The sequence below is a fragment of the Palaemon carinicauda genome, chromosome 40 (genome assembly GCF_036898095.1).
Source record: "Palaemon carinicauda isolate YSFRI2023 chromosome 40, ASM3689809v2, whole genome shotgun sequence".
Lineage (NCBI taxonomy): Eukaryota > Metazoa > Arthropoda > Malacostraca > Decapoda > Palaemonidae > Palaemon > Palaemon carinicauda.
Genome location: NC_090764.1, coordinates 61,009,122 through 61,034,327, shown reverse-complemented (window position 1 = coordinate 61,034,327; position 25,206 = coordinate 61,009,122). Strand labels below are relative to the sequence as shown.

General features: G+C 39.2%; 1 protein-coding gene across 6 annotated transcripts in view; it reads left to right on the top strand.

The window, feature by feature from the left end:
- Egfr (epidermal growth factor receptor) overlaps positions 1 to 24,629 on the top strand; it is a 633,396-nt gene extending 608,767 nt beyond the window's left edge. For 5 of the 6 annotated variants that reach the window (XM_068363799.1, XM_068363795.1, XM_068363796.1 and 2 more), the window contains 9 exons: positions 226 to 548; positions 1,202 to 2,611; positions 8,672 to 8,880; positions 9,455 to 9,795; positions 10,066 to 10,241; positions 10,806 to 11,082; positions 11,510 to 12,166; positions 13,577 to 13,777; positions 22,149 to 24,629. In XM_068363799.1, coding sequence (XP_068219900.1) covers positions 226 to 548; positions 1,202 to 2,611; positions 8,672 to 8,880; positions 9,455 to 9,795; positions 10,066 to 10,241; positions 10,806 to 11,082; positions 11,510 to 12,166; positions 13,577 to 13,777; positions 22,149 to 22,495 — 3,941 coding nt within the window. In that variant the 3' untranslated portion in view covers positions 22,496 to 24,629. The remainder of the gene's footprint in view (positions 1 to 225; positions 549 to 1,201; positions 2,612 to 8,671; positions 8,881 to 9,454; positions 9,796 to 10,065; positions 10,242 to 10,805; positions 11,083 to 11,509; positions 12,167 to 13,576; positions 13,778 to 22,148) is intronic. The other variant, XM_068363798.1, reaches the window with a different exon arrangement.
- The last annotated feature ends 577 nt before the right edge of the window (positions 24,630 to 25,206 follow it).

Here is a 25,206-nt window from a genome sequence, read left to right as displayed (position 1 = left end):
CTTACAATCGGTTAAGATTAAAAACCCTGTCTTTATTAGAAAAAAAAAAACTGCTATACAGTAGTACAGTATTTTACAGAGGAAAGTTTTTCTGCTATTTGAAATTTTTCAAGGATATTATTATTAACTAGGTTATACAGTTTGTCAATTAAGGATAAATTAGGGCTGGAAGAGTAAAGGCAAGAGTGTACCCTCATTATTAATAACACATTTATAACCACACAGATATTCTTCAAGGGAGTGTTGGTGTTATAAACAACTATAACTTGTGCCACATGGAAACCATTGATTGGAAGGAGATAATGACAGATAAAGAAGCCAGATACCACTTTTCTTACAATTTCACTGAGCCTAGAAGGACCTGTCAGTGTGACAAAGCCTGCAGTAAGGGGTGCTGGGGTGAAGGTGAAGATAATTGTCAGAAATTTAGCAAGCTTACGTGTTCTCCTCAATGTAGTGAAGGCAGGTGCTATGGACCAGGACCTAGAGATTGTTGTCACCTGTTTTGTGCTGGAGGATGCAGTGGACCTACCCAGGGGGAGTGTCTTGTAAGTTCAGATGGAATTTTTTGGAATGTAGAAGCTAGAATAGGCTAGCAATTAAGCTATTTGGGCTCCATATTTTAAAATTACTCAAAATTATGGGTGTTGGGGAAAAGAAGTCATCAATTAGCAGATGTATTTAATAAATTAAACTAGGAAGAGCATCCAAGTTGGGTCTTTTTATATCTTCACAATCATTTTTCCTAAAGAAGGGATTCAGATTTGTATAGCTTCATATATAGCTTCTTTCTGTACAGATGAAAGAAAAAACTGAATAAACTAGAAAAGTAAAGAAAATTGTGCAGTGTGTGATGTTTTGTGTATTCCATGCAGATATAAGCCATAATCAATATTGGAAATCTCAAGAGAAAGCCTGAAATGGTCCCTCTTCACAAAATAATTCTCAATGCTTTCATTTAATAAAAAGATAAGCAAAGCATTTTGTAAATAAAACCATTTGATTTACATCTTTCCATATGCAATATTTATATTTTTGTATTTGTACATGTGGTAATTTATGCATTTATTGTTAATTGTTATTACAGTAGTCTCATTTGAATACAGTAATATATGAAGAAAACGTCTTATAGAAGAGTGTAATTAAATTTTACCATTTCATGATAAGTATAACTAATTACATTTTGATTTATCTTTTATAGGCTTGCAGTAATTTCTTTGATGATGGAGAATGTAAACTTGAATGCCCTCCAATGCAGAGATATAATACAATTACATATTCCTGGGAAACTAATCCAAATGGGAAATATGCATATGGAGCAACATGTGTGAAGAGCTGCCCTGAACATTTGTTGAAAGACAGTGGCGCTTGTGTTAGATCGTGTCCCGAGGGCAAGAAAGCTGTGGAGGGAGAATGTATTCCTTGTAATGGCCCTTGTCCAAAGTACTGCAAAGGTGGTCAGTATATTCATGCTGGCAACATTGATAAATTTAAAGGTTGCACAGTAATTGATGGATCTCTCACAATTTTAGACCATTCCTTTGATGGTTTTCAAGAAGTTTACCCCAACTTCACTTTTGGGGAGAAACACCCTAAAATGCATCCATCAAAGCTAGAAGTTTTTAATTCACTCAAGGAAATAACAGGTCACATAAACATTCAGGCATCTCATCCAGGGTTTACCCATCTCTCCTTCCTTAAAAATCTGGAAATCATTGGTGGTAGAGACTTGACAGAGTATTTCTCATCACTTTATATTGTGAAAACATCACTCAAAAGTCTGAATTTTAGATCACTGAAAAGAATTCGATCTGGAAAGGTTTACATTTTAGAAAACGAAGACCTTTGTTTTGTAGACAAAATCAACTGGAAAAAAATAATTGGGAATCGAGATGCCAAGACAGAAGTGTTGTTACAAAATAATAATAATGAAGATAGATGTATGGCAGATGGCCTTGTTTGTCACAGTGAATGCAATAATGAGGGTTGCTGGGGGACAGGTGATGATGAATGTCTTAACTGTAAAAATTTTAAATTGGCAGAAAAATGTATCAATAACTGCAATCTTCCTGGTATTTATGAACTAAGCTCTAAAACCTGTGGCTTTTGTCACAAAGAATGCAAAAACAGTTGTCGTGGACCAGATTCAGACCAATGTGATAGTTGCAAGAATGCTAAAGATGGACCTTACTGTGTAGAAAGATGTCCTGAGGCTAAATACAATGACCTGGGGATTTGCAAAGATTGTCATAAGAATTGTGTGGATGGCTGCTCTGGCCCTGACAATAACATAGGCCCAAATGGCTGTAATTCTTGCAAGAAAGCTGTCATAGACAGAGATCTACAAGTTCAATATTGTGTGCCAGAGAATGAATCTTGCCCCAGTGGCTACTTCTCAGAGTGGGTTGGCCAAAAAGAAACTGGTGACCTTCGTCTCCTTGCTGGAAAAACTATTTGTAGGCAGTGCCATCAGCGTTGTAAAAATTGCACTGCTTATGGTTTCCACAATACTGTTTGCCATGAGTGTGTCAGTTACCGCCGAGGAGAGGACTGTGAGGATGAATGCCCAGTTGATCATTATGCTGATGAGAACAAGCATGAGTGTTTTAAGGTATGTATTCAGTTAATCTTATAAATTTTTATCATAAAAAGTAAATATGTTATATCGAGAAATTGTAGATGTGTTGTGTAATTTTTTACACAAAAATAGAAATATTTTATAAGATGAATAGTAACACCCTTGCTTAGTGAATTATGAACATAATTAAATTCAATTTTGTTCTTTCGTGTCATACAAACCCTCATCCTTTAATTAGGGAGACTATTTCAGCACAAGCTGGAATCGGTCGTTCAACTGGATCATAAGCAGTTATCCAACTGGAGAGGGTGTGGGGAGAGAAACCCCAACCCCTTTCCAGTCGGCTATCACTCACTTTTGCCTTGACTGCTGTGGCACAGACGTACTACAATACAGCGCTTGTCAAAACTGTTGATTCTTTCTGTTTTTGACAAAGTGGGGTTGTTGATAATGGAATGGGAATAAGAATTTTTTATTTGGCAAATGGGGTTACTGATTATGGAATGTAAACAAGATCTTCGTATTTGGCGGGGGAAGGACGGACACTGCAACTACTTCTGAGCTTTGCGTCTGGTGAATGTATGTTCGCAGACATCCCTTTGCTCCAAGAGCCGATCATGGCCTCCGATGCAATAGCAAGCTTATGCCTGAAGGGCCGCTGTCTCCTCGGGTGTGTGTGCTTCTGCCACTTGATCATTTCCTGGGGATTACACTGCATGGGTCAGAAGAGCAGGGATCAACATAGGCATCTTTTTCAGGCTTTGTTGGTGTGCTGGGAATCCTAAGTATTTGCTGATTCCCTTTGGAGGCTGAAGGATCTTTTGTGGTGACCATGCAGGCCTTTGACAATGATTTTGACAAAATGAAGGCTCAGGTCTTTCAGGTAGGCCCTCCATTACTGTTTTTAAGGAGGTGATAACCAAGACTGCCTCTTCCCTGTTTCTCCGTATACAGGTTTGTGATCTTGTGGGATTCAGGTGGTTGGTGGTAAAATGGGTTTGGTTGGCCCCAGCAAAAGTAAAGATAATGGTAAGAAGGAGAACAAAGTTCCCCTTGTCCTTGGTGTGACCCCGATCCCTGACCCAGTGTCAGTGCTCCTCACTCCTTCATCTGTGTGTGTGTGTCCCCAACCCTTGAGCCAAGGGGTCCAGATTTTTGTTTCACCTCCATCAGTGTTAGTGTTTGTGCCTCCGGCTCTTCTCATTGCAGGGTTGCGTCACCTTGCAAGTATGCCTTCCACTTCCTCCTTCCCCCTATGACAGTGCACCCGAGTGATGTGCTTCCTGATGAAGCAACCCGTATGGTTTCTCCCCCTGTGGGAGTGTCGTCATCGGCGGTTGGTCAGACTTTGACAGGTCTGCTTGCAGAACCAGGAGTGAGAGCCAGGAAGAGAAAGAAGTGTGCATGTTTTTCTTCCTCATCCTCCTTCTCCTGTATCATTATAATTTTTGCCTTCTGACTCCTCTTCTCAGCTGAAGAAGAGGAAGAAGAGGTTGAAGAAGCCCAGGAAGGTCAGCCGTAGTCGTGTGACAGGGCTTCCTGCGAAACCACCTCTATGTCGGGAGGGATGGAGGGTACCTCTGTGGATTGGAGAGTTTGTTCGTGAAGGTCCTTGCGCTCATCTGTGAGTGCAATGATCATGGAAAGGGGACTGTGTCTCCACCTTTCGGTAGGACTTCGGTAATTGATTGGCACTTTGGTGCCCCTCAAGAGTCGAAGCCCGATTTGGAGTTGCCCTGATCGGATCTTGTGGATCTAGCTTTGGAGCAAATGGTTGAATATAGCTGTGGATCTGAGAATTCTCTTTTCCAGGAGATCAAACAAGACCTTGCCTCCCCCACTCTCCAAGCAGTGTAGGTTCTCCACGCCAGAGAACGTCACGTCTACACCTCTGCGGAAGGGATGTCCTTCTTGGCCTGTGAATCTGTGGCCATGGAGGCTTTGCCTTGGTCCCTTTCCATGCTTTGTCCTGGCTCGACCGGTGGTCAGATGCCATGACGTGTTTCGCAAAGTCAATGAGGTCGTGAACCCTGAAGGCTTTGTAGAAGTACAAGAGCCTGTTGCTTCTTTTGGAGGATAGTAATTATCTTACTGGCTCACCAGACAGCAAACCTGTGGGCTAACAAGCCTTGAAGAGGCATCCTGCTTTTCAAAATAGGTTTGCCCTGAAATGGTATCGGCATTGAGGAACTCACTGGTGCGGGTTGCCACATCTCTCCTGCCGGAGAGTTGTGTGCAGGCAGCGGCAGAGTCATAGAGGACAGCTTTTAAGACTCCCTGATCCATCAAGCTGATGTCTTCAAGGGCTTCAGCTCTTAGAATGTTGCAGCGGCTAAATCCTTGAGTTTGGCCGGACCTGCAGGTTCTGTATCGGGAAGGGCTGTGCACCCACTCGGAGACCCCGTTTTGCAATGCCAACAACCTCTCCTAGTAAAGAGCTTGGGCATTTTAGCCTTTTAGATCACCTCTGCCCACTCCTTTCAGGAAGAGTGTGCGCCAAACGAAGTTCAGGATGGAAACAGCGTGGTCTGTGCTGTCTTCCATCGCAGAGGGAGACTATACTAAAAGTAGATCTGAAGGACGCATACTTTAAAAGAGCTTGTTCATCACACCCCTTGAAAGCATTTCTGCTTCTCCATCTACAGTACAGTGTACTAGTTCAAGACTGTTCTGTGGATTGTGTACAGCTCCTCAGGTGTTCACCATGGTAAGTGCTTGGGCCCACTCACAAGGGATACATCTCCTTATGTATCTCGACGATTGGTTGATTCTGGCGTCCACTGATAGGCAGCTGCTTCAGGATCGAGATTGGATTGTCACATTTTGCCACAATCTGGGGATTGTAGTAAACTAAGAGAAATCAAATTTTGTACCAAAGCAGAGTTTGAAGTACCTGGACATGCTGATAAGTTAAACAGCAGCGAGATGCTTCCCCACAGACGATCACATCAGCAAGCTCAGGGAGGTTGTGGGACTTTTTCTGTCAACAGTTGTTCCAAGTCTGTATTGTGTTCTGAGCCATCTGTCCTTGTTGGAGAAGCTCATTCTTCATGGATGGCTCCACCAGTGATCCCTTCAGTGGTGTCTGGAGGATTACTGTGTAGCCAACAGAGATCCCATGTCCCATCCTGTGCTGGTGGCTCAGGAGGTCTGGATGATCTGGCCAGGTGGCATGACGAGAACAAGCTTACCAGATTACTCAACTCTACTTCTCACCTCCGGATTTTCATTGCTTCTCGGATGCATCAAAGGATGGGTGGGAGCATATCTGGATGACCTGGTTGCCTTAGGAGTGTGGTCTGAGGAAGACAGACAGCTGCACATCAATGTCTTCGAGATGTATGCAGCCTTCCAAGAACATTTGAGGAAGCACTCGGTAGTGCTGATGAGCGACAGCATGACTGTAGTGACATATGTCAACAAACAGGGAGGCACAGTCTCAAGCCCGACCATTGCAAGTTGGTGAAGTGGAATCACATCTGGGCAGAGTTTCATGCCATACAAATGTCAGTTAGGTACATTCCGGGCAAGACGAATGTGCCAGCAGACACCTTCAGTTGTCAGAGACAGGTTGTAGAAGTGGAATGATCCCTACATACTATGGTTCTTGCTCTCTGGGGCTCTTCAAGGATCAACCTGTTTGCCAAATGCTGAACAGGTTGCTCCCCCATTCTGGATCCAGGGGCAGTGTTTGAAGAATCCTTCCAATATTACTACTACTACTACTACTACTACTACTACTACTACTTGCTAAGCTACAACCCTAGCTGGAAAAGCAAGATCCTATAAGCCCAACGGCTCCAACAGGGAAAATAGTTCAGTGAGTAAAGGAAATAATGAAATATACCATAAGAGAAGTTTAAGAATCATAACATTAAAATAAAACCATTATATATAAACTATAAAACCTTCTTCAAAATAACAAGAGGAAGAGAAATAAGATAGAATAGTGTGCTCGATTTTACCCTCAAGCTAGAGAACTCTACCCCAAGACAGTGGAAGACAGTGAATCACCTAGACGTTAATGCCTTTCCCCCTTTCAGCCTGATCTGACAGTTAATCAACAGTGTTGATTAATGCCTGAAATTAGGATAACCCTGGTGGCTCCCAGATGGCTATATGTCAAGTGGTACCCCAATCTGATGACAGTACACATTTGGTCGAGGTCTCGAGAGAGCTGCCCCCAAGTCCCACTCCTCTGTCAGCCGCACCTAAAAAAGTACCACCAGTCTCTGGAGTCATTAGCTCTTCACAGGGGGAGAATATCTGGAATTTCTTCTGAACGAAAGACTTTTCATGAGGCTCTGTACAGGAGATGTCATTTTATCCCCGGAGGTCCTCTACATATGTCTGTCAGGCTAAGTAGTCCAATTTCTATGATTAGTGTCATAGAAGGATTTTCTTGTCTTTCTTTGCCGAAAGAAGTGTCTTTTAGTCAAACCATCAAAGGCTATCGCTCAGCCCTGAGTATGGTCTTTCGACTGATGGGTATAGATTTCTCCACTTCCTGGGAGTTGTTTATGCTCGTGAGGAACTTCTAGTAGTCTTGCCTACCCCGGGATCTCATGCCCCCAGAGTGGGACAGGACCTTGGTCCCCAGGGCTCTTGCACATACCCTGTTTGAGTCTTTGAGCCATTGAGGAGGTTATCAAACAGGGATATGACTCTCAAGACTGTCTATCCTTAGCATCGGCGAAGAGAGTGAGCGAGTTGCACGTTCTCTTATGTAGTCACCCAAGCTCATGGATTGAAGGAGGTCTCCTTCAGTTTCATGTCGCGCTTTGTGGCCAAGACTCAGCATGCGGCGGTGCATAGCCCCAGGTTTGAGTCCTTCTCCATCCCATCCTTCTGGGAGGTGTCGTGTGTTGATGAAGACCAGGTGCTCTTGTGTCCCATGAGGTCTGTCTGGTGCTATCTGAAAAAGACCCAACACCTCATGCCTGAGTGTAGGAGTCTTTTCATTAGCTCTGGCAGGTCCAAGAAAGCAGTATCAAAGAACACTGTCTCTTTCTGGCTTTATGAGACAATCCATAAAGCTTATGCCTCAGCTGACCAGGGCTCACAAAGTTGGGTATTGCTCCCAAACTCGCATTCAAGGGAAACCTGTCTGAGAGCCAAGTGTTGAAGGCATATATCTGGAAGAAGCAGCCTTTTACCTGCAAGAGAGTACCCACAAGTCTTTTGACACCTTAATGCTTGGACCTGTGGTGGCTGGTCGAGTGACTGTGTAACCAGCACAGCTCCCACATGGGACAAGGATGTATCTCATGTATAGTAACATTTTGACATAAGTCAGGAATGAAAGGTTTTATAATTGGCTCTTCTACATTGTTCTACCCCTCTCTTGAGGTCAGTGGTTGAGGGTTTGCAAGGTGGCTGGATCAGATGCTGGTAAATTGCAATTCAGAGCACCTTTCTTTGTATCCAAAGAAGTATATCTCCCCATCCCCCATGCAAGCTGGGGATGGTATTTGATTTAAGTGATGTCCCCCCTGGAGGGGGCTATGGTTTTTCTATGCATGGTACGGTATAATTAATTGTACATCCCAGGGCCTATTGGTTTCTCATACTTATGGTAAACAGATAGGGGTAACAGTGTTAGTGTTCTTGCTTTGCTTCTCCACAGATCAAGCCTGGAAACGTCCATAGTCCAGAAAAATTGCAGAAACTTCGTTTTTCATTTCAAGGGGATTTCCAACCCTCCAACTAATGAGTCTCCCTAATTAAAGGATGAGGGTTTGAATGACGTATAAGAACAAATAACACATTTTAAAAGTAATTTACATTTTTCCTAGCCATACAAACTGCAGTCATTTAATATAACTTCCCTCCTCAAACCATGCTTCTAGGTCCTGGGCCGAAGTATCAAAAGAGAGTGATAGCCGACTGGAAGGGGGGAGGCTTCATATCTTGCACCCTTTCCAATCGGATAACTGCTCGTTATCTAGTTCAACAACCCATTCCAGCTCATCCTGAAGTAATTTCCCTAATTGAAGAACTTAGTTTATATGGCTGAGAAAAATACAAATTACTTTTACTTTTGAAATATAATTACTTTTAAAATATATTTTTATGTGAACTTGCTTTTTCCAGTGTTCATCTGAGTGCTCCAATGGATGCAGAGGTCCCTTGGATTCTCAGTGTTTAGCATGCCGAAATTATCGAATTTATTTAAAAGGCGAGCCAGGTATGAACAATACCAATTTCAACTGTACAGCCTCATGTCCTCCTGAGGTTCCTTACAAGATATTTCCAGAAGATTCTTCTGACCCCTACTGTAGAAAAGATCCATTAGTCTTAATGTAAGTCCGGCCTTCTATTTTGCACCAAGCTGTTCCATTATGTACTTTATTACTTCTTTTTTTCTTTCTATTGCATTCTTTACTTTTTGAACCATTAGAAATTAAAATGATAATTGTAAAGTACTCATAATTCAGAAACAGTAAAGTTCATTTGATACTTGTAAAGTATTTACATTAAGAAACAATACAGTTAAAATCCATCATTGCAGTCGCATATAAAAAAGATAATTATGGTCATGGTGAACTTTAAAAGACTTAGGCTTTCATAATAGTTTACTTATAGTTGTTATTCAGTTAGGTTCTTAGATATTCTAGTAAAAATATTGCTCTCAGGTATTTATGCCCAATAAAGTTATTACATAAGCAGATTTTTATTCTTAAATTCTTTTAGGAAGAAACCATATAATTCAATACCAGCTTATATGTGAAATAGAAATCCGATTGTATATTTTAAAGTTTGAAAATGAATCCAAGTTATTTTTATTTCAATGAAATTTAAAAAATGCAAAAGCTTCAAAGGAAAGTTTAGTTATAAAAATATACTATATTTGTTTCTGTAATCATGCTATTTCAGTGATGACGAAAGTATACCAGCCATTTTGGGAGGAACTCTTGGCTGTGTTTTTTTGGTCTGCATCTTCCTAGCAGTCTTTTGCTACTTATGGTGGCAGCGCAACAAAACTAAAGAGGCAGCTCTAAAGATGACAATGACCATGATGCCTTATGATGATAATGAACCTTTAAAACCAACAAATATAAAACCAAATCTTGCCAAGTTACATATAGTGAAAGAAGCAGAACTTCGGAAGGGAGGAATACTTGGCTATGGTGCCTTTGGAACTGTTTATAAAGGAGTATGGGTGCCTGAAGGAGAAAATGTCAAGATCCCTGTTGCCATCAAAGTTTTACGGGAGGGTGAGTAATGTGATTTTTTGCATTAAGGTAGCTGTTAATTTTCTTGATTGCTAAAATCTTTCACGTTCTATTTATACAGTAATACTATAAAGTACTGTATTCACTTATGATACAGTATTCATGTAATTTGTCATAAGATAGCAGTTATTTTGTTTGATTGGTTGAATCTCTTTCATTTTCTGTTGCAATTATTTCTGATGGTAAGCATTTGTAAGAGAACACATCGCTGTCAATAGTTTTTAAAGCTTTCCCTTAAATATATATTTCAAGGAACGGGAACAAATGTCAACAAGGAGATCCTCGAGGAGGCATATATCATGGCTTCTGTTGATCACCCAAATTTGCTGCAGTTATTGGCTGTATGTATGACCACACAAATCATGTTGGTGACTCAGCTTATGCCTCTAGGCTGCCTTCTCGATTATGTACGGAACAATAAAGAAAAAGTAAGTACACTAAAAGTCTTCTATTTCTTCCTCACCGTTACTCCTACATTAAGGGGTCGGTTGCCTGATGCACCCTCTCTAATGCCTTTTATCAAAGGCATCTTCTTCAACCTAATCTCATCTCTCCATATCATCCTTCACCTTATCTCACCATTTAATTCTCTGCCTCCCTCTTGATCTTCTCCCCCTAACACGTTCCTCTCAAACCTTCCTCACTCCCTCCCCACCATCCATCCTCAACACGTGCCAACCCCATCTCAGTAGTGACACTCTTATCATCTCTGTAATCTTTTCTCACCTGCCATTCTTTTTATTTCATTATTTTCCAGTCTTTGAAGCAGTGATATTCCCATACCCCACCTCAGCATTCTCATCTTTGTTCTCTCAAGCTTAGCTTCCTCTTTTCATCTTGAAGCCCAAGTTTCTAGGGTTTTATTGTTTGTCGTTTCTAATGCAGTTCTGTATTGTAAAACTAAACAATAATATTATAACTTATAAAAGATTCATAGTCTTATCTTAAAGAATTGTCCATAACATGAAAGATGTGAATTTTCCAAATTCCAGGTTGGCTCAAAACCTCTACTAAATTGGTGTACTCAAATTGCTCGAGGAATGGCATACCTGGAAGATCGTCGTCTTGTACATCGTGATTTAGCAGCCCGGAATATATTGGTGCAAACACCAAATTGTGTTAAAATCACAGATTTTGGTTTAGCAAAACTGCTAGATTACAATGAAGATGAATATAAAGCTGCTGGGGGAAAGATGCCAATTAAGTGGTTGGCACTAGAGTGCATTCAGCATAGAATATTTACACACAAGAGTGATGTATGGGCATTTGGTAAGTTATAAGTTAAGTTTTATTGATTGAAATTTTACCTGAAAAAATCATATATACTAGATCTCTTGTCTCCTAATACCAATTTGACTTACTAGTATTTATTTCTTTGGGAAAATAATTAACATTATCAGAATATAACTTAAATAAAATGGTTTTGTTTCATAGATTATTGTAAATTTACTGTACTTATAATAGATGTCCTAAGGGTGATAATTCCTTTATAATATTTGAAAAATGCATCTACTCCAAGTTTAGTCATTGTTGAAAACATTGAAGAATTTGATACAAGAATTTTACTTTTACTATACAGTGCTGTAAAAATAGTATTTGGTAGACTTTTAACTAACCGTTAACACAAGCAGATCAAACATGAAGGTTTCCATTTACTGCAACAATTTCTTCAATTAATTTAAATTTAAATTTTCAGGTGTAACTGTATGGGAAATTTTAACATATGGTGGACGACCTTATGAAGATATTCTGGCTCGTGAAGTGCCAGATCTTTTGGAAAAAGGTGAAAGGCTTCCTCAACCTTCAATTTGCACCATTGATGTTTACATGCTTATGATCCGATGCTGGATGCTGGATGCTGAAAGTCGCCCTAGTTTCCGAGAGCTAGCAGATGAGTTTGCAAAAATGGCTCGTGACCCAGGAAGATTTTTAGTAATTCCTGGAGACAGACTGATGCGCTTACCATCTTACACTCCTCAAGACGAAAAAGAACTTATCCATTCACTTTCCTCTGCTATTGAAGGTGAAGGAATAGTAATGGCAGCTGAAGAGTATTTACAACCAAAGTGCAGCAGTACAATAATGGGAGTAACTGGTACTACGACAACAACATCCAGTTCCACATCTGATCCCACCACACCAGTCAAGAAGTCAATAAGTGGGCTAAATAGCATTGATGCCGGTGCAGAATACATATCTGGAAGAGCTGAATCCCCTCAAAATCGACACAATCTTCAAAGAGAAAGAAAGTATGCTCATCTTGAATCTGGAGCAGCTGGGTCTCCACAACGTCCAAGAGGAGACTCGCTGTCTTCTCGCTATTGTTCTGACCCTTTGAAGATGCTAGGTAAAGGTGTGTCTCTCGTGCATCGTGGCCCCACATGCTTTTCTGTATTGAGTTGCACTTTATTGTTGTGTATCATTAGGTTTGAAACAAAGAATATTAAAATTATTTCAGAACTTTTTGAAAAGAGTACAGTACAGTTATCTTTAGATGTTTTTTAAATGAAAGAATTCAGTCAAAAAAACAAAAAAGTAGATAGAGTCTGACATAACCCCAAAATGATTTTGTTTTATTGCAGATTAGTTATGCTCCTTAAAAAGCATTTAGACATATTTAGGTGTACTTTGTATGATTATTTATGATGATAGGTAAAAGCAGTTATACTAAATCAACCTGTATCTTATATTCTAATTTTCATAAGTTAATGATACCTACTATGTGCTTGCATGGAACACTATAGGCAGTATTTTAGATAATTTGCAACATTCCTTTGCTTTTTAGCTGTATGGATTTTCATTGTGTATTGTAAAGCCATTTCCTTTAGTTTCTTCCAATCCAGCTCCATTTTAATTTTTTCTTTGAGAACAATTCTTGTTCCAGGCTATTAATGAAAATCATTGGTCTAAGCTAAATTACACTACACTTATCATGTAATTTCAATTTTCTCTTCATGGAGTTTGTTGCGAGATTGATTCTCTCCATTGCATTCACTTACATTCCTATCTGGTTCTATTTTTTATCAATGCTCGTTTTCCAAGACTTTTTGAGCTGTCATCATGCTACATCCATCCATTCCTGTTACTTTTATGACAAGCAACTCCTCAACCCCCTTCCTCATGAATTTGATCCCCTTGCGGCTTGTGAGATAATTTCCGAACTATTGGCCATCACATCTCTTCAAATCTTTTTGTTCTGTTTTCTTCTCAACTTTCAGCCATGAATACAGTACTGTACTAGCATTTTGTGGTCACACATCATAATCTCATTGCTTGTCAATGTGCTTGTCTGTACTGCATGTAGTACAGATCTGATATAATGCATTCCTAAATTTTAGATGTTTACAAACACGATGCTCCCTTTTTTTTTTTCAAATAGCTTCATCCATGTTATTGATATGCTACTGCTCATTCCCTTTTTAGTACATGCTAGAAAGTCTTGAATTCTTAAGATAGAAAATTGCACCATAGTTTTTATTTAAAGCTTGATCAGTATATGTAATTCCCTCTTACATTTCATGCAATGGTGGATATGGAATCACAATTGAATTTTGGACAAATTTATATTATTGCAGTAAAATTCCTCTCTTCATTATTTATACTATATTAGTAATACTAAAATTCAAGAATTTCATCTGTAATGCTACTTTATGATGCAAATATCTGGAAGTATTTTGTTAAAGATGTTTTGGTTTTGTCTTTTACTTGGGACTAAGATATCATCTTTTTTAGTAATATATTTACACTAAGTACCTTTTGTCAGATGCTGATATAGGAGATGATGATTGTTTTAATGATTGCGGACCACCACATTCTGTCCCTGGATATGGTTGGGTTGGAGATCTTAGACTTGATCTCCCTGTTGACGAGGATGATTACCTCATGCCCTCTCCACAACCCTCTGGTTTGGCTACAATGGGCCCATCTCACCAACATTACATGGATCTTAGTGCAGACCTATCAGGTTAGTTACTTAACCATTACTGTACTGCATTATGAAGTAGTATCACTAAGTTACATTTCATAACTCATATGGCTGGCATAAGTTATTTAAAACATGAATTTGGCTGTTTTGCCTGGACTTTTAGGCTCTCAGCCATTTAAATCTTCAATTTTTCAGAGTCGTCCTGCAACCAACTGTAGGCTAAGTAAAAAATTTTAATATTGCTAAAAATATCAATTTCTGTACTTGGCATAAAAGGTATTTTGCTATAGAGTACCACAATGACATTTACATTATCGATAAATTCATTTTTATTATAATTTGCTTTAATGATGCATAAAACTTTAATAAATCTTAATACAATACTGTGTTGTGACTAATTTTAAGGGGACCGTCCGCCATGGGGTATTGACATAACAACTTTCAGAAATCAAAAATCGTATTATTGCTTCTATGTATGCGTAAACATGTCGTACATGCTCCCCGGAAGTTTCAGCCAATTATTTTTACAAATAACGAAGATATAGCGGTTTTTAAATGATGTCATCCTTACTGTGTCGTCTGCATGACTGAGTTTGACAAAATCGTCTTTGGGTGTTAATTTTGCATATCTATAGCGATTTTTCGCTTATGTTTCAAGCTATCGTACGTCTGGCAGAAATGGAAGGCATTGGTAGAGTGTAGTTGAACGAAACTTACTCCTACAATAACAGAAGCCAAAGTTTCCAAAGATGTATAGATGTTATAATTCATGCGTTTGTTTACTTGAAGTTCTTATGTACATTGTGTTTCCACAACGTCCTCAGGAACTTTGTAGCAAGGCCAATGTTACCTAAGGTTATAGAAAGAACAAATAGTCAGTCATTTTTCCAAACAATGAAGATATAGCAGTCTTTAAATGATGACTTCATCCTTATGGCGTCGTCTGTATGACTGTGTTTGACAGATGCGTAGTTCTCTCTCTCTCTCTCTCTCTCTCTCTCTCTCTCTCTCTCTCTCTCTCTCTCTCTCTCTCTCTCAAATTATTTATCACTGCCATTTATACAAATACTATAATTTTCTCTCTCTCTCTCTCTCTCTCTCTCTCTCTCTCTCTCTCTCTCTCTCTCTCTCTCTCTCTCTCTCTCTCTCTCTCTCTCTATCAAATTATTTAAAACTGCCATTTATACAAATACTATAATAACAATGTTCAACTCTCTCTCTCTCTCTCTCTCTCTCTCTCTCTCTCTCTCTCTCTCTCTCTCTCTCTCTCTCTCTCTCTCTCTCTCTCTCTCTCAATTTGAACTGCCATCTATATCAGCCAAATGCTCTCTCTCTCTCTCTCTCTCTCTCTCTCTCTCTCTCTCTCTCTCTCTCTCTCTCTCTCTCTCTCTCTCTCTCTCTCTCTCTCTCTCTCTCTCTCTCTCTGTTTCAAAATCTTGTACTTCTGGCAGAAATGAAAGGAATTGGTAGAGGGTAGGTGAATGAAAACTACCAGCTACGAGAACATCAGCAAAGTTTCCAAAGACATATAGAAATTATAATGCATGTGTTTATTTACTTGACGTTCGTATGTTGATTGTGCTTTCACAACGTCCTCTGGAATTTTATAGCAATGCCAATGTTACATAAGGTGATAGAAAGAACAAAAAGTAAGTGGAGAACAAGAAAAAAGAACCAAGAAAGAGGGAAGCATGAATAAGAGTACAAAGCTGAAAGCTGCTAACTAAAACACTGGCAACAATTAGAGATTGCTGGCAACTCATAACATAGGAATAGTAAACTGAGGGTTCAAATACCTCGTTTAGGGTTCATTTATGTAGGAATAAACAATAAAAGTTATCATATTAATATTATCTTGATTTTTAGAAAAGAAGCGAAAGTTTGCTGCAAATCTTTGGGAGCTCATAAGTCAAAAACATACTTATTCACACTTAGGTACATTTTTCTCACTTATTTGTTGTTCGATATTAGAGAGAAAGATATCGTTGTAAAAGAAGAATAAAAATCCCACAATTCTGTCAGACAAAATTTTGATTTTCTTTTTACATTTTTTTTTCACGATTATTTTCCGTCTAGACAAGGAAAAAAATGAAAATTCAATAAAAAAAAAAACAGAAAGGAAAATAAAAATTCTGTTGGACAGAATTGTTCGGTTGATAAAGTAGTTTTTATGGTATAAGTTTCAATACAATTGGTATTATAGTAGTCGGGAAAAATGTACCTAAATTTTTTTTTTTAAACATGATTTTTGCTAATAAATACAAAAGTTTTTGATCAAATGACTTGAAATTTTTATATGATGAAGGTATTATATATGTCTAAAACATATATATAAATTGTGTAATTTGGATCATTAGAAAAAAAAATGGCGGACATGGCGGACAGTCCCCTTAAAGATGATCTTTTTCTCTATTTAAAAGATTTCCTTTATTTTCTATATACAAGGTTTTACCACTGTATTCTAGTTATTGTATTACAGTAATAACTATGAAGAAATATTAAGCTTGATGCATATGCAGATGATCCTACTTTCTTTGCACTTCTTTGCATCAATTCCATCTCCCTGAATGTAGTTTATGATTGCTGAATCCCTCATTAAGATCCAGCTGAAATTAGTCCATAATGCAAAGTAAGGGGGGACAAAGTTAAACCCTAATTAAACTCAAAGCATGATTGTTAGTACAGTACCGGTAGGTCTAGGAAAGAGGCTCCTCAACGTTCAGATTTTTTCATTGATATGTGTAACAGTATACAACTCAATTAAAAATCTAGATTGATTCTTGATTGGTAAATTGAGGTAGTCTTTTTTTCATTTTAGTGATTGCTTCTCTGGATGCACGTGCTATGGCAGTAGTGAGTATGAGTACCTCGGATCGCTCTCCAAGAGAAGTGGTTGTTGGTGACCGGCGTGTTCATGAAAACCACTCGCCAAGAGCTCATGTGGTTGTCCCTTCGTCCGCAAAGGATGCGCCATGTTTTGAAAAGCTCATGAAGGCTGTAAACCAGGCTGTCATTGACCCTGCTCCAGCCCCATCATCAGGGGCCTTTAACCAACCCATGCCTATCCTTCTCTTGGTGTCAGGATCTTGAAGGAGTTCCAGCCCACCTGTGGACCCTAGACACAGGAGTACTGCTTCCAAGCATGCTCCTTCTCCACTCTTGGAGTCTTCTGCTCAAGGTCACACGTCTAGATACCAGGGGTATCTAGACTCCAAGGCTGCCCATGACAAGCTTCATCCCCAGTGAGAGAAGCTAGGTATTATCCCAGTTAAAGTGGCCAAGAATCATAGGAGACGGACCCAGGAAGCCCCATCCCCAGAAGATACCTTTCACCTGAGAACCGGGGGGGGTTCAAGATCTCCAAGAGAGGTTTTGATCATGGACAACTATCGGCTGTCACCAGTAGAGTTCATTCGTTTCATGCCAACCGCTCTGCTCCCGGAGCCTGTTGCTGCTGCTTGGTGCCTCCACAGGCTTCGCAGCCCTTGGGGGCTCCTCGGAAGGAGACAGCCAGTGTTCTAGCTTCTTTTGCGACTAAGCCACAGGAGCGGAAGGATTCGAAAACCTTTCCGAAGAACTGGGGATCGAAAGTGCTCAATGACCCAGAGCAACAGAAAGGAGGATTCTCGCGGCACAGTACCTTCCTCGTTGTTGCCCACTACACAGAACCTCCCCTTTAGGTCTTTATCCTCTGTCAGGGTATCGGCTCATGAACCTGACCCAACCCAGGCTCTTATGAGTGCGAGTCTGGTGTTGGAAGAGTTGAAAGGAGACGAATTGGACAACTCTGATGGTGTGCTACCTCTGCCAGCTAGCCCTAGGACATTTGCCACCGACTTAAGAGAGTTGGACCATTCCTTTATGCAGGTGTTAGCTTGCATAAGGAAAGTCGATGGATTGGACAATAGATCATCCTCTCCTCCTAAAAGGAAAGATACGGTCATGGACTTGTTTAGCCAGGTCCCACGAACCGGAAAGACCATGGTCGAGTTGGCCTGGTCTAGGAGGGTGAAAGGGGACCAGAAAGAAAGTCATTTCCCAAATTGCTGAGAAAAGCGACTCTGAGGGCTGACAACTCGTCGCATTTACGTTTTGCACTCTTTGTTCAGCAAGGGAACTATGACATCCTTCACAAAAACCACTGAATCCAGTGGTCTTGGCTTTGGCACACAGTATGCTCATTGGCAAACTGGTAATATAACAGGTGACGTTCTCAGTTGCAGAATCCACAAACATGGAGTGGGTTGAAAAGCAACTTTGCAAGCCACTTTGTGGATTGACTACTGGTCTGGCTGTGTTGGTTATCTGACAACCAATTAGGATTTGGTGGACCCAGAAAAGAAAAAAGCAATGAACACTTTTGCTTTCTGGAGCGAGATCTGTAGAATTTTTCTTGCTCACACGCAGTCAGTAAGTAGGTGAATTGGATCTTGAAACAGTGAGTCTCGATCACTTCAAAGTTCCAAAGGAAGGTTCCACAGAGAGAAGCGCTCAAGTTATGTAACTTGTTTGGTATTTCGTTACCTTCTCTGTGTTTAGGATCTCAGATGCTGAAAAGGAGGGTGAGAGGCCAGAAAGCCTCTTGAATGATACTTCCCTTGAGATAGACTACAGAGGAGTCCAGAGACAAAGCCAAAAGGGGCTCTTCCGAAACCTCATAATACCTCCTCTGCTGGACGAATGGTGGTGGGAGGAGCTCAGAGGATTAGCCCGCTCGAAGCAAACTAGAAGAACTGGTGATCTTAGAGAATGCCTTCTATTTGGCTGCCGTCAGTCCTTACGACCAGGGCAACGCTACACTGGCCTTAGGAGGTCATTGGGTGCCATAGACATGGTCTAGGACTGTGTCCTTGCCCTCCTTAGATGCCCTCTCCAGGTCAGCCAACCCACTGATGGCCCTCATGAAGGCTAGAACTTGCCAGAAGGCATACTCGGACTCTCTTTATTCGGCTTCCGAGATGAACTTTATACTAGTAACCTTATGGAGATGGTCGTCATCCATATCCATTTCATCATCCACCCATAGAAGCCCGGGGTGGGTCGATCTCATTAACAGCAGGAATGTCACTTGCAGAGGTTCCTGCTGCAGGGAATACCCGCGAGCTCTTTCTTGCAAAAGAGCTGCCCTCACCCTCGCACTTGCATGGAGCTGCCCTCACCCTCGCACCTGCATGGAGCTGCCCTCACCCTCGCACCTGCGTGGAGCTGCCCTCACCCTTGCATTCTTGGGCACTGTCTTCTGGATTCTCTGCGAGGGGGCAGGTATTCCTCCAGCAGAGAAGGTCTGGAGGGTTCTTGCCATCCTGAAAAAGTCCGAGAAAATCTTGCAGAAGGCTCTTCGTCGTACTCCGGTGGTCTTGACACGGGCCTAAGCTCTTGGAGGACCATCTCAATAGGAGATGGTCGTAATCTTGGTATATGGTACGAAGGTTATCTCCCAAGTGGATTCCAAACCTCGCCTTGCACGAGGGTGGAGGAGGTGGTCAGCCAGTGAGGGAGTTGGAATCCTCAGTCTCGGTGTTATCTGAAGCTGAGAGAAATCCTATTGGGTGTTTAAGGACCCTCTCGCAGCTCCGCGAGGTCTCCTGAGTGGTGAGACGATCATCAGAGGGTCCGGGACTCTGGAATACACGGGTCCCCCCTATGGTCGGATGGAGGGGAAGAGGAAAAGAAGACCAATTTCTACTATGGTATCCTCGAAGTCAATGGTACTGCTGTCTTGTTGGATGGTTCTGGTTGGCGTCGACTTACAATGGAGATAAGGACCGAGAAACTTTCATAAATTTATTAAGCTGCGTTATGATTCGGCAATGATCCAAGTCATATTTTGTTAAATTTTCTTACTGTATATATATGATTATTTAATTTTCTTGTTCTGTGGGTATCATATCCTCCAATAAAGCATTAATGTATTCTATTTTTCAATTTCTGAAACATTTCAGCTATCCACAATAACCAACTTTTTGTTTACCTTTGGTTGTGATCAGCTGTGTCGTTGACCTGAAGGCCCCGCTACCGTATCGAGATAATACGCACATACGAATGGCGTATTTTACATTTCTTAATTTATTTGAAATATATTCATGATGAATATTACATCAGCACCAGTATGTTACTTAATGATACAAATATGTTCATTCTCTTTTTGTGCGTGTTTGCGTGTGTGCATACGGCTAGTTAATTTTTAAAGCTTCATACAGTATTAAGATTTTAGTTCAATATCATTTCACTAGAAATTATTGTGTTTAATTTTGGTTTATTAGAGCATGTTTGTATGCTATTTTTCAATTTTGGGAGCCTTTCACTATTCAACAATTACCTTGGTTAAATTTACTTTTGGTAGGCATCAGCTGATCTTCAAAGGTGGGCCTACAACCCCAGCGACAGGTAAACCTGTAAAACATCAGATAGATAAAAGAACTCTGCCGAGTGCGGGGTTGAAGTTACTTCTCTAGGGGAAGCAGCTTTGTCCCTGGAACCCTGGGGTTGTCCGGGTGTTAGCTGGTCAACACTCTTACTGGACCTATCCTTGGAAAAGACTGAGCGAGAAGGAGCTTCAGGAAGAGATCCGGTGGTCAAGGATTAGGTCCAAAATTTCTTGTGCCTCGAGGAGTACCCTGAAGGCAAGGAATCTCTCATGGACCTCTTCCTGCTCTGGTGCCCAAATCTCTCCCAATAAGAGGAAGGCCATTCCCGGCACTCCTCCTCGCAGGTATTAGCCTTATCACAGCGCCATCCACTGCATGCTTGATACAGTAAATGGGGGTCGGTCTTAGCGGAGAATATGAAGGTACCATAGGAGCGTCCTTCAGGCCGTGAATATGTCTGCATTATGGATGGCAGGAAGGAGAAAGACGCACACCTGAAAAGAGAAAAAGCTGAGGAATTAGTACAATGGCAAGTCTGTTTAGGCTTATAGGGGAGACGTCTGTTCTCGGAAAAGCCAAAAGAAAAATTTAATGTGTCAGTGAATGGGGTAGCTGGCAACCTCTGTTAACTAGCAAGTCAGTAGTTGCCACCTTGCTTAAAAGTCTTTCTGGCTAATCTTCAGCTTCGCTTAAGATTCTTTACAATAAATAGCGTAGGGTTTGTATTAGTGTCGGAACATCCACATTTCACCCCCCTGGCCTTTCTGATAACATGCAGGATACCTTGTTCCTAGAGTCTAGGCTCATCCTTACTCCCATGTTGGAAAGTCTTGATGCATAGGGATATGACCTCATTCTTTAAATTTCATTTATGGTATTAAATAAAATCATTCTTTAATGCATGAAAAGGTGAGTTATTCCCATGTTTAAGCTTAGGATGTAGGTAAAGAAAGGATGATTAAGATTCATTTCTCAGAGTGAGTAACTATGTCTACTAGGCCATGCACGTTGTCCAGTTTTCTAGGATGCCAGGACCAGTAAGGAGACAGATATACTCCCCAGGATCTGGTTGGTGTTCTAACTGTCTATTTATGAACAGGCTTAACTGAAGTGGCAGATCAGGTCTGACGAGTTCCCGTTTGCACCCATGTCCATACTTTAACTTGAAGCAGATAATGGCAACATCCATTTGACTCTCAGACAGATGAAAAATATATGATATAGGGAACATAGGCATGGAGTGCAGGAGCAGTTTGTTTTGTATTAGTCCTGATAGACGATTTTTTATGAACATTTTTTGTGTGTAGGGATAGAGATGACTGCAGCCTCAGAAAACTCAAAGCTACATAGGTGAATCTTTTTGTAAAACTGAAGGATGCTTAGTCTGTTTCTTAGCCATTGGCATTGGGCTTTTTCAACCTTCTCTTCCTTGGAGGAAAAAAGCTGGTGTAATCTGGGACTAGATCCAAAATGTTTGGATACCTAAGCCTATAATATGACAATGAGAATCATGAGGGTGTGAAAGCATCAAGTATCATATTTCATAGTGCCTGCTAGATCAGACTAAAGAATGAAAGCCTGATGGAGCAGTTGTGTTCTTTTTGACAAAAGGGGTTCATTAGTCTCACAGAATATGGGATCTTATAATGAATGGGTTTGTAACCAAGAAACATGAGTTGGCTAACTGTTGGAATAAATTCTTTTTTCAATTTTCCAAACCTATGTTCATATAAGCTGCATAAATTTTACTAGCTTAACTTTATCAAATTGTTACAATTTTGAGGTGTAATTATGTATCCTGGGTTTTCCAAATATTTGTCTACATAGTGTTTAAGCATATTTTCAAAAATTTTGTATAGTAAAGAATACAGCAAGAATACAAACCATTTGTTAATATTTATATAAAGTCTTAAGAAGCTATTTAAAGAGAATTTATTAGTTTTCATAGATAGTTTAAAAAAAATTATCATTGCAAATAATTCATTTTTTGTTTTGTAATACAGTAGTTCTTCAAGATTTAATTTTTTTTCCTTCTTTGACAGATTGTCGTCAATACCATGATCACTACAAAGGGAAAGGAACTAATGGAATACCTACTGGGCACATTAATAACCAAGTTGTTGGTATGGACAATCCTGAATATCACATAATGAATAATCGTGCTCATATGTATGCTGGACGAAGAATCCATCCACAGCAGATGGTTGGAGTTCCAGTCTTAGAACCTGGACGTTTCAGTAACTATGGCAGCAGCAGTGGTCACAGTAGTGTCAGCAGTAATGGCATATCACAACATCCATCACCTTTAGACATACCGCATGATTACTATAATGAACTGGCGCCTCATGCAACACATTCTCTTGCTTCACGCAGTGAAACTACAGTTTAAGTGCAACCGTTCACTCACTCTCTGAACCTCTCAAAAAGTGTGTCAAAACTGTTTATGACAATTATACAAATAGAGGTCGAATAACTGTGCTCAAATTTATTTTAAATTTCATGCTACGGCATTCAGTGTGAAGAATGCAGTACAAAAGAAATGTTATTGTATGTTGTGAAACTTTGTGCCGTAAAGAAAAACATGAAATGAACATTGCCAGACGGGCAGTGTATGTAAGCAGGGACCAAGGTGGACCAAATTATCCCAAACAATAAACATTGTTTATTATAAGATTGCCATTTTAGTAATGGTTTCCTGGCAAAGTTTCCTGTGATGAAAAAGTAAAAGGACATATAAGGGTATTTATTACCCTTTGGAGCTTGCTTAAGCTCAGTTTTTTATTCTGTGATTTTAGTTTTTATGGTGTACGTAGTTTATCAAAATGTATCCTCTAAACTAAGAGATACGTTGGACATTTGGACAGTATTGTATGAAAACTTTACTCAAATATTGTTTGGTTTTACTTCTTGTTATTAACCTAAATTTCCCCTCTTCAAAGAAAAGGTGGGAAATGACTGGTATCAACAAAGGAGGTATAGTTTATCCTCTGGATTCTAAGTAATTGTTCAAAAAAATTAAAACCTCTCAGAAAGGATAATATGTATCACACAATGTTTAATACTCTGAGCATACTTTAAATTTATGTTAAAACTGATCAGAAAGTACATACATAGTTGCCAATCTTAATATTTTTTTTTAAATAACTTAGAAATATGGTAAAACTTGCTGCAATTACAATGAATTATGGAAGTGCCAAAAGTTTTTGAAATGTAATTAGCAACCTTTTAAACAGCAGACTGACCAGTTATTGGCAACAGGACAGGTTTTTATTACAGCACATATAATTAAAAATGTTTTATTTTCCAAATACATTAAAATGAGCTGCTATGCTAAAATATCCTATGTTTAATTGGATTTCAATTTCTTTTATTGTATAATTTTATAATACATATGTATATATTAGTATAATTCTATAAAATGGAATAAGTTGTAACTTCAATTAGTAAGTGCTGTGTTAGAAGAGTACAAAACACTTGTGGTATAGCATCCAGTTGTACATGGTCAGTCTGCACTATTGCACAAATATTCTTGATAAAACTCTTGCCTCTTATTGTTTTTGTGCAATATCATATGCATTAGGCAGTTGCAATTTATTTTCATAAAAAGTTTAGTTTAGAGATTCCCAACATTTGTTAATTTTCCAACTTACTGTTTTGTTTTTGTTAAATACGTGGATTGCTGAATATCCAAGAGAGCTATTTGATAGCATGTATTTTCACTGAAATTCCACTTTCTTTCATGAGTATTTTTTCTTAATCACATATTCAGTTACTTATACAAGACACTTTATATTCAAGAAATATTTGAGCAGTATGTAGAAATAGAATGAGAAAGTTATGATCAGTAAAGTAGTCTTCCTATAAAATTCTATTATTGTATATAAGAAATTTCAGTGTCATTTAAAGTACATATATGTATATTTTCTGTAATATCTCTTGTAATCTTCTGCACATACATTGTACAATATTGCATGATATAGTTGGCCAAATACAGACATCACATGAAGCAATTACTTTGTAATATGACCATCTGTGTGTCTGTACATGATTCATTAGTTTCCTGTGTCAGGGATGTGTAATATCAGTTTAATTTTATATTTCATTGTTAAATAACTATGACCATGTTTTTAAATTGACAAGTCATTCCAGAAGGATGAATAAATTTTTACATTTACAGGGGGTATTTGTCTCAAACATCATCCATTTAATTTTGTTGGGTTACAGACTATGAATGTTGAAGCCATATAAATCAAACTATTCTGTGCAGCTTCTTGCGGATAAAATTTAACTTGTGAGAATGGCTTGTACATATTGGCTTCAAAATTTATTATTGAATAGAAGAATTTACTATTCTTTATTGTTAATGGTATTGTTTGTACTTAAGAGGAATATGTACTTAATAATTCTTACTTGCTTGACCAAAATTATTTCATAGAATACAGTAGCATGAACTAATCAATATAAGAAAATTGTGGATCCATTCACATAGTATTTTTGGTAAAATATACAAAATGTTAAATTCCTTTCACTGTTATTTGATTCATTTTCCATTGCAGTTTTTATATATTGCAATAGCCATTAAAAAGTCATGTTGTGGACTATTCATTTTACAATTAGGTAATGAAGTGTACCTAGACCCAGGATATTCAAATGTATGGTCAGTTTGATGACACTTTAAAGTTGCCATTAGATTTTGAGGGAAAAAATTTGCCGAGCTATGTAAAAAAATACTACATTATGTCTTTAGAAAATAACAAATGATAAAGCCCCATCTGTCCACCTTGAGCAGTCACTGTAGGCATTACTTGAGGATTTTTGCTGTGTTTTGTTCAACCCCTAGCTGTACTTAATTGCTTTATATCCTTTTACTATACCAGCATTCACATTTGCTTATATTCAAAACATTGTCATACAGCATATATTTTTGTAGCCACATTTATAATAAATACAAGTATTTGGTGGCACTAGACGACTCGAAGAAGCGCATACCCAGACATAGGCACGAAATTTAACTTATTTAGATACCTTACTTAATGGAGTCTGTTTAATGATGGGAATTATATATACATCATATTGTATGCATATCTATATATACAGTAT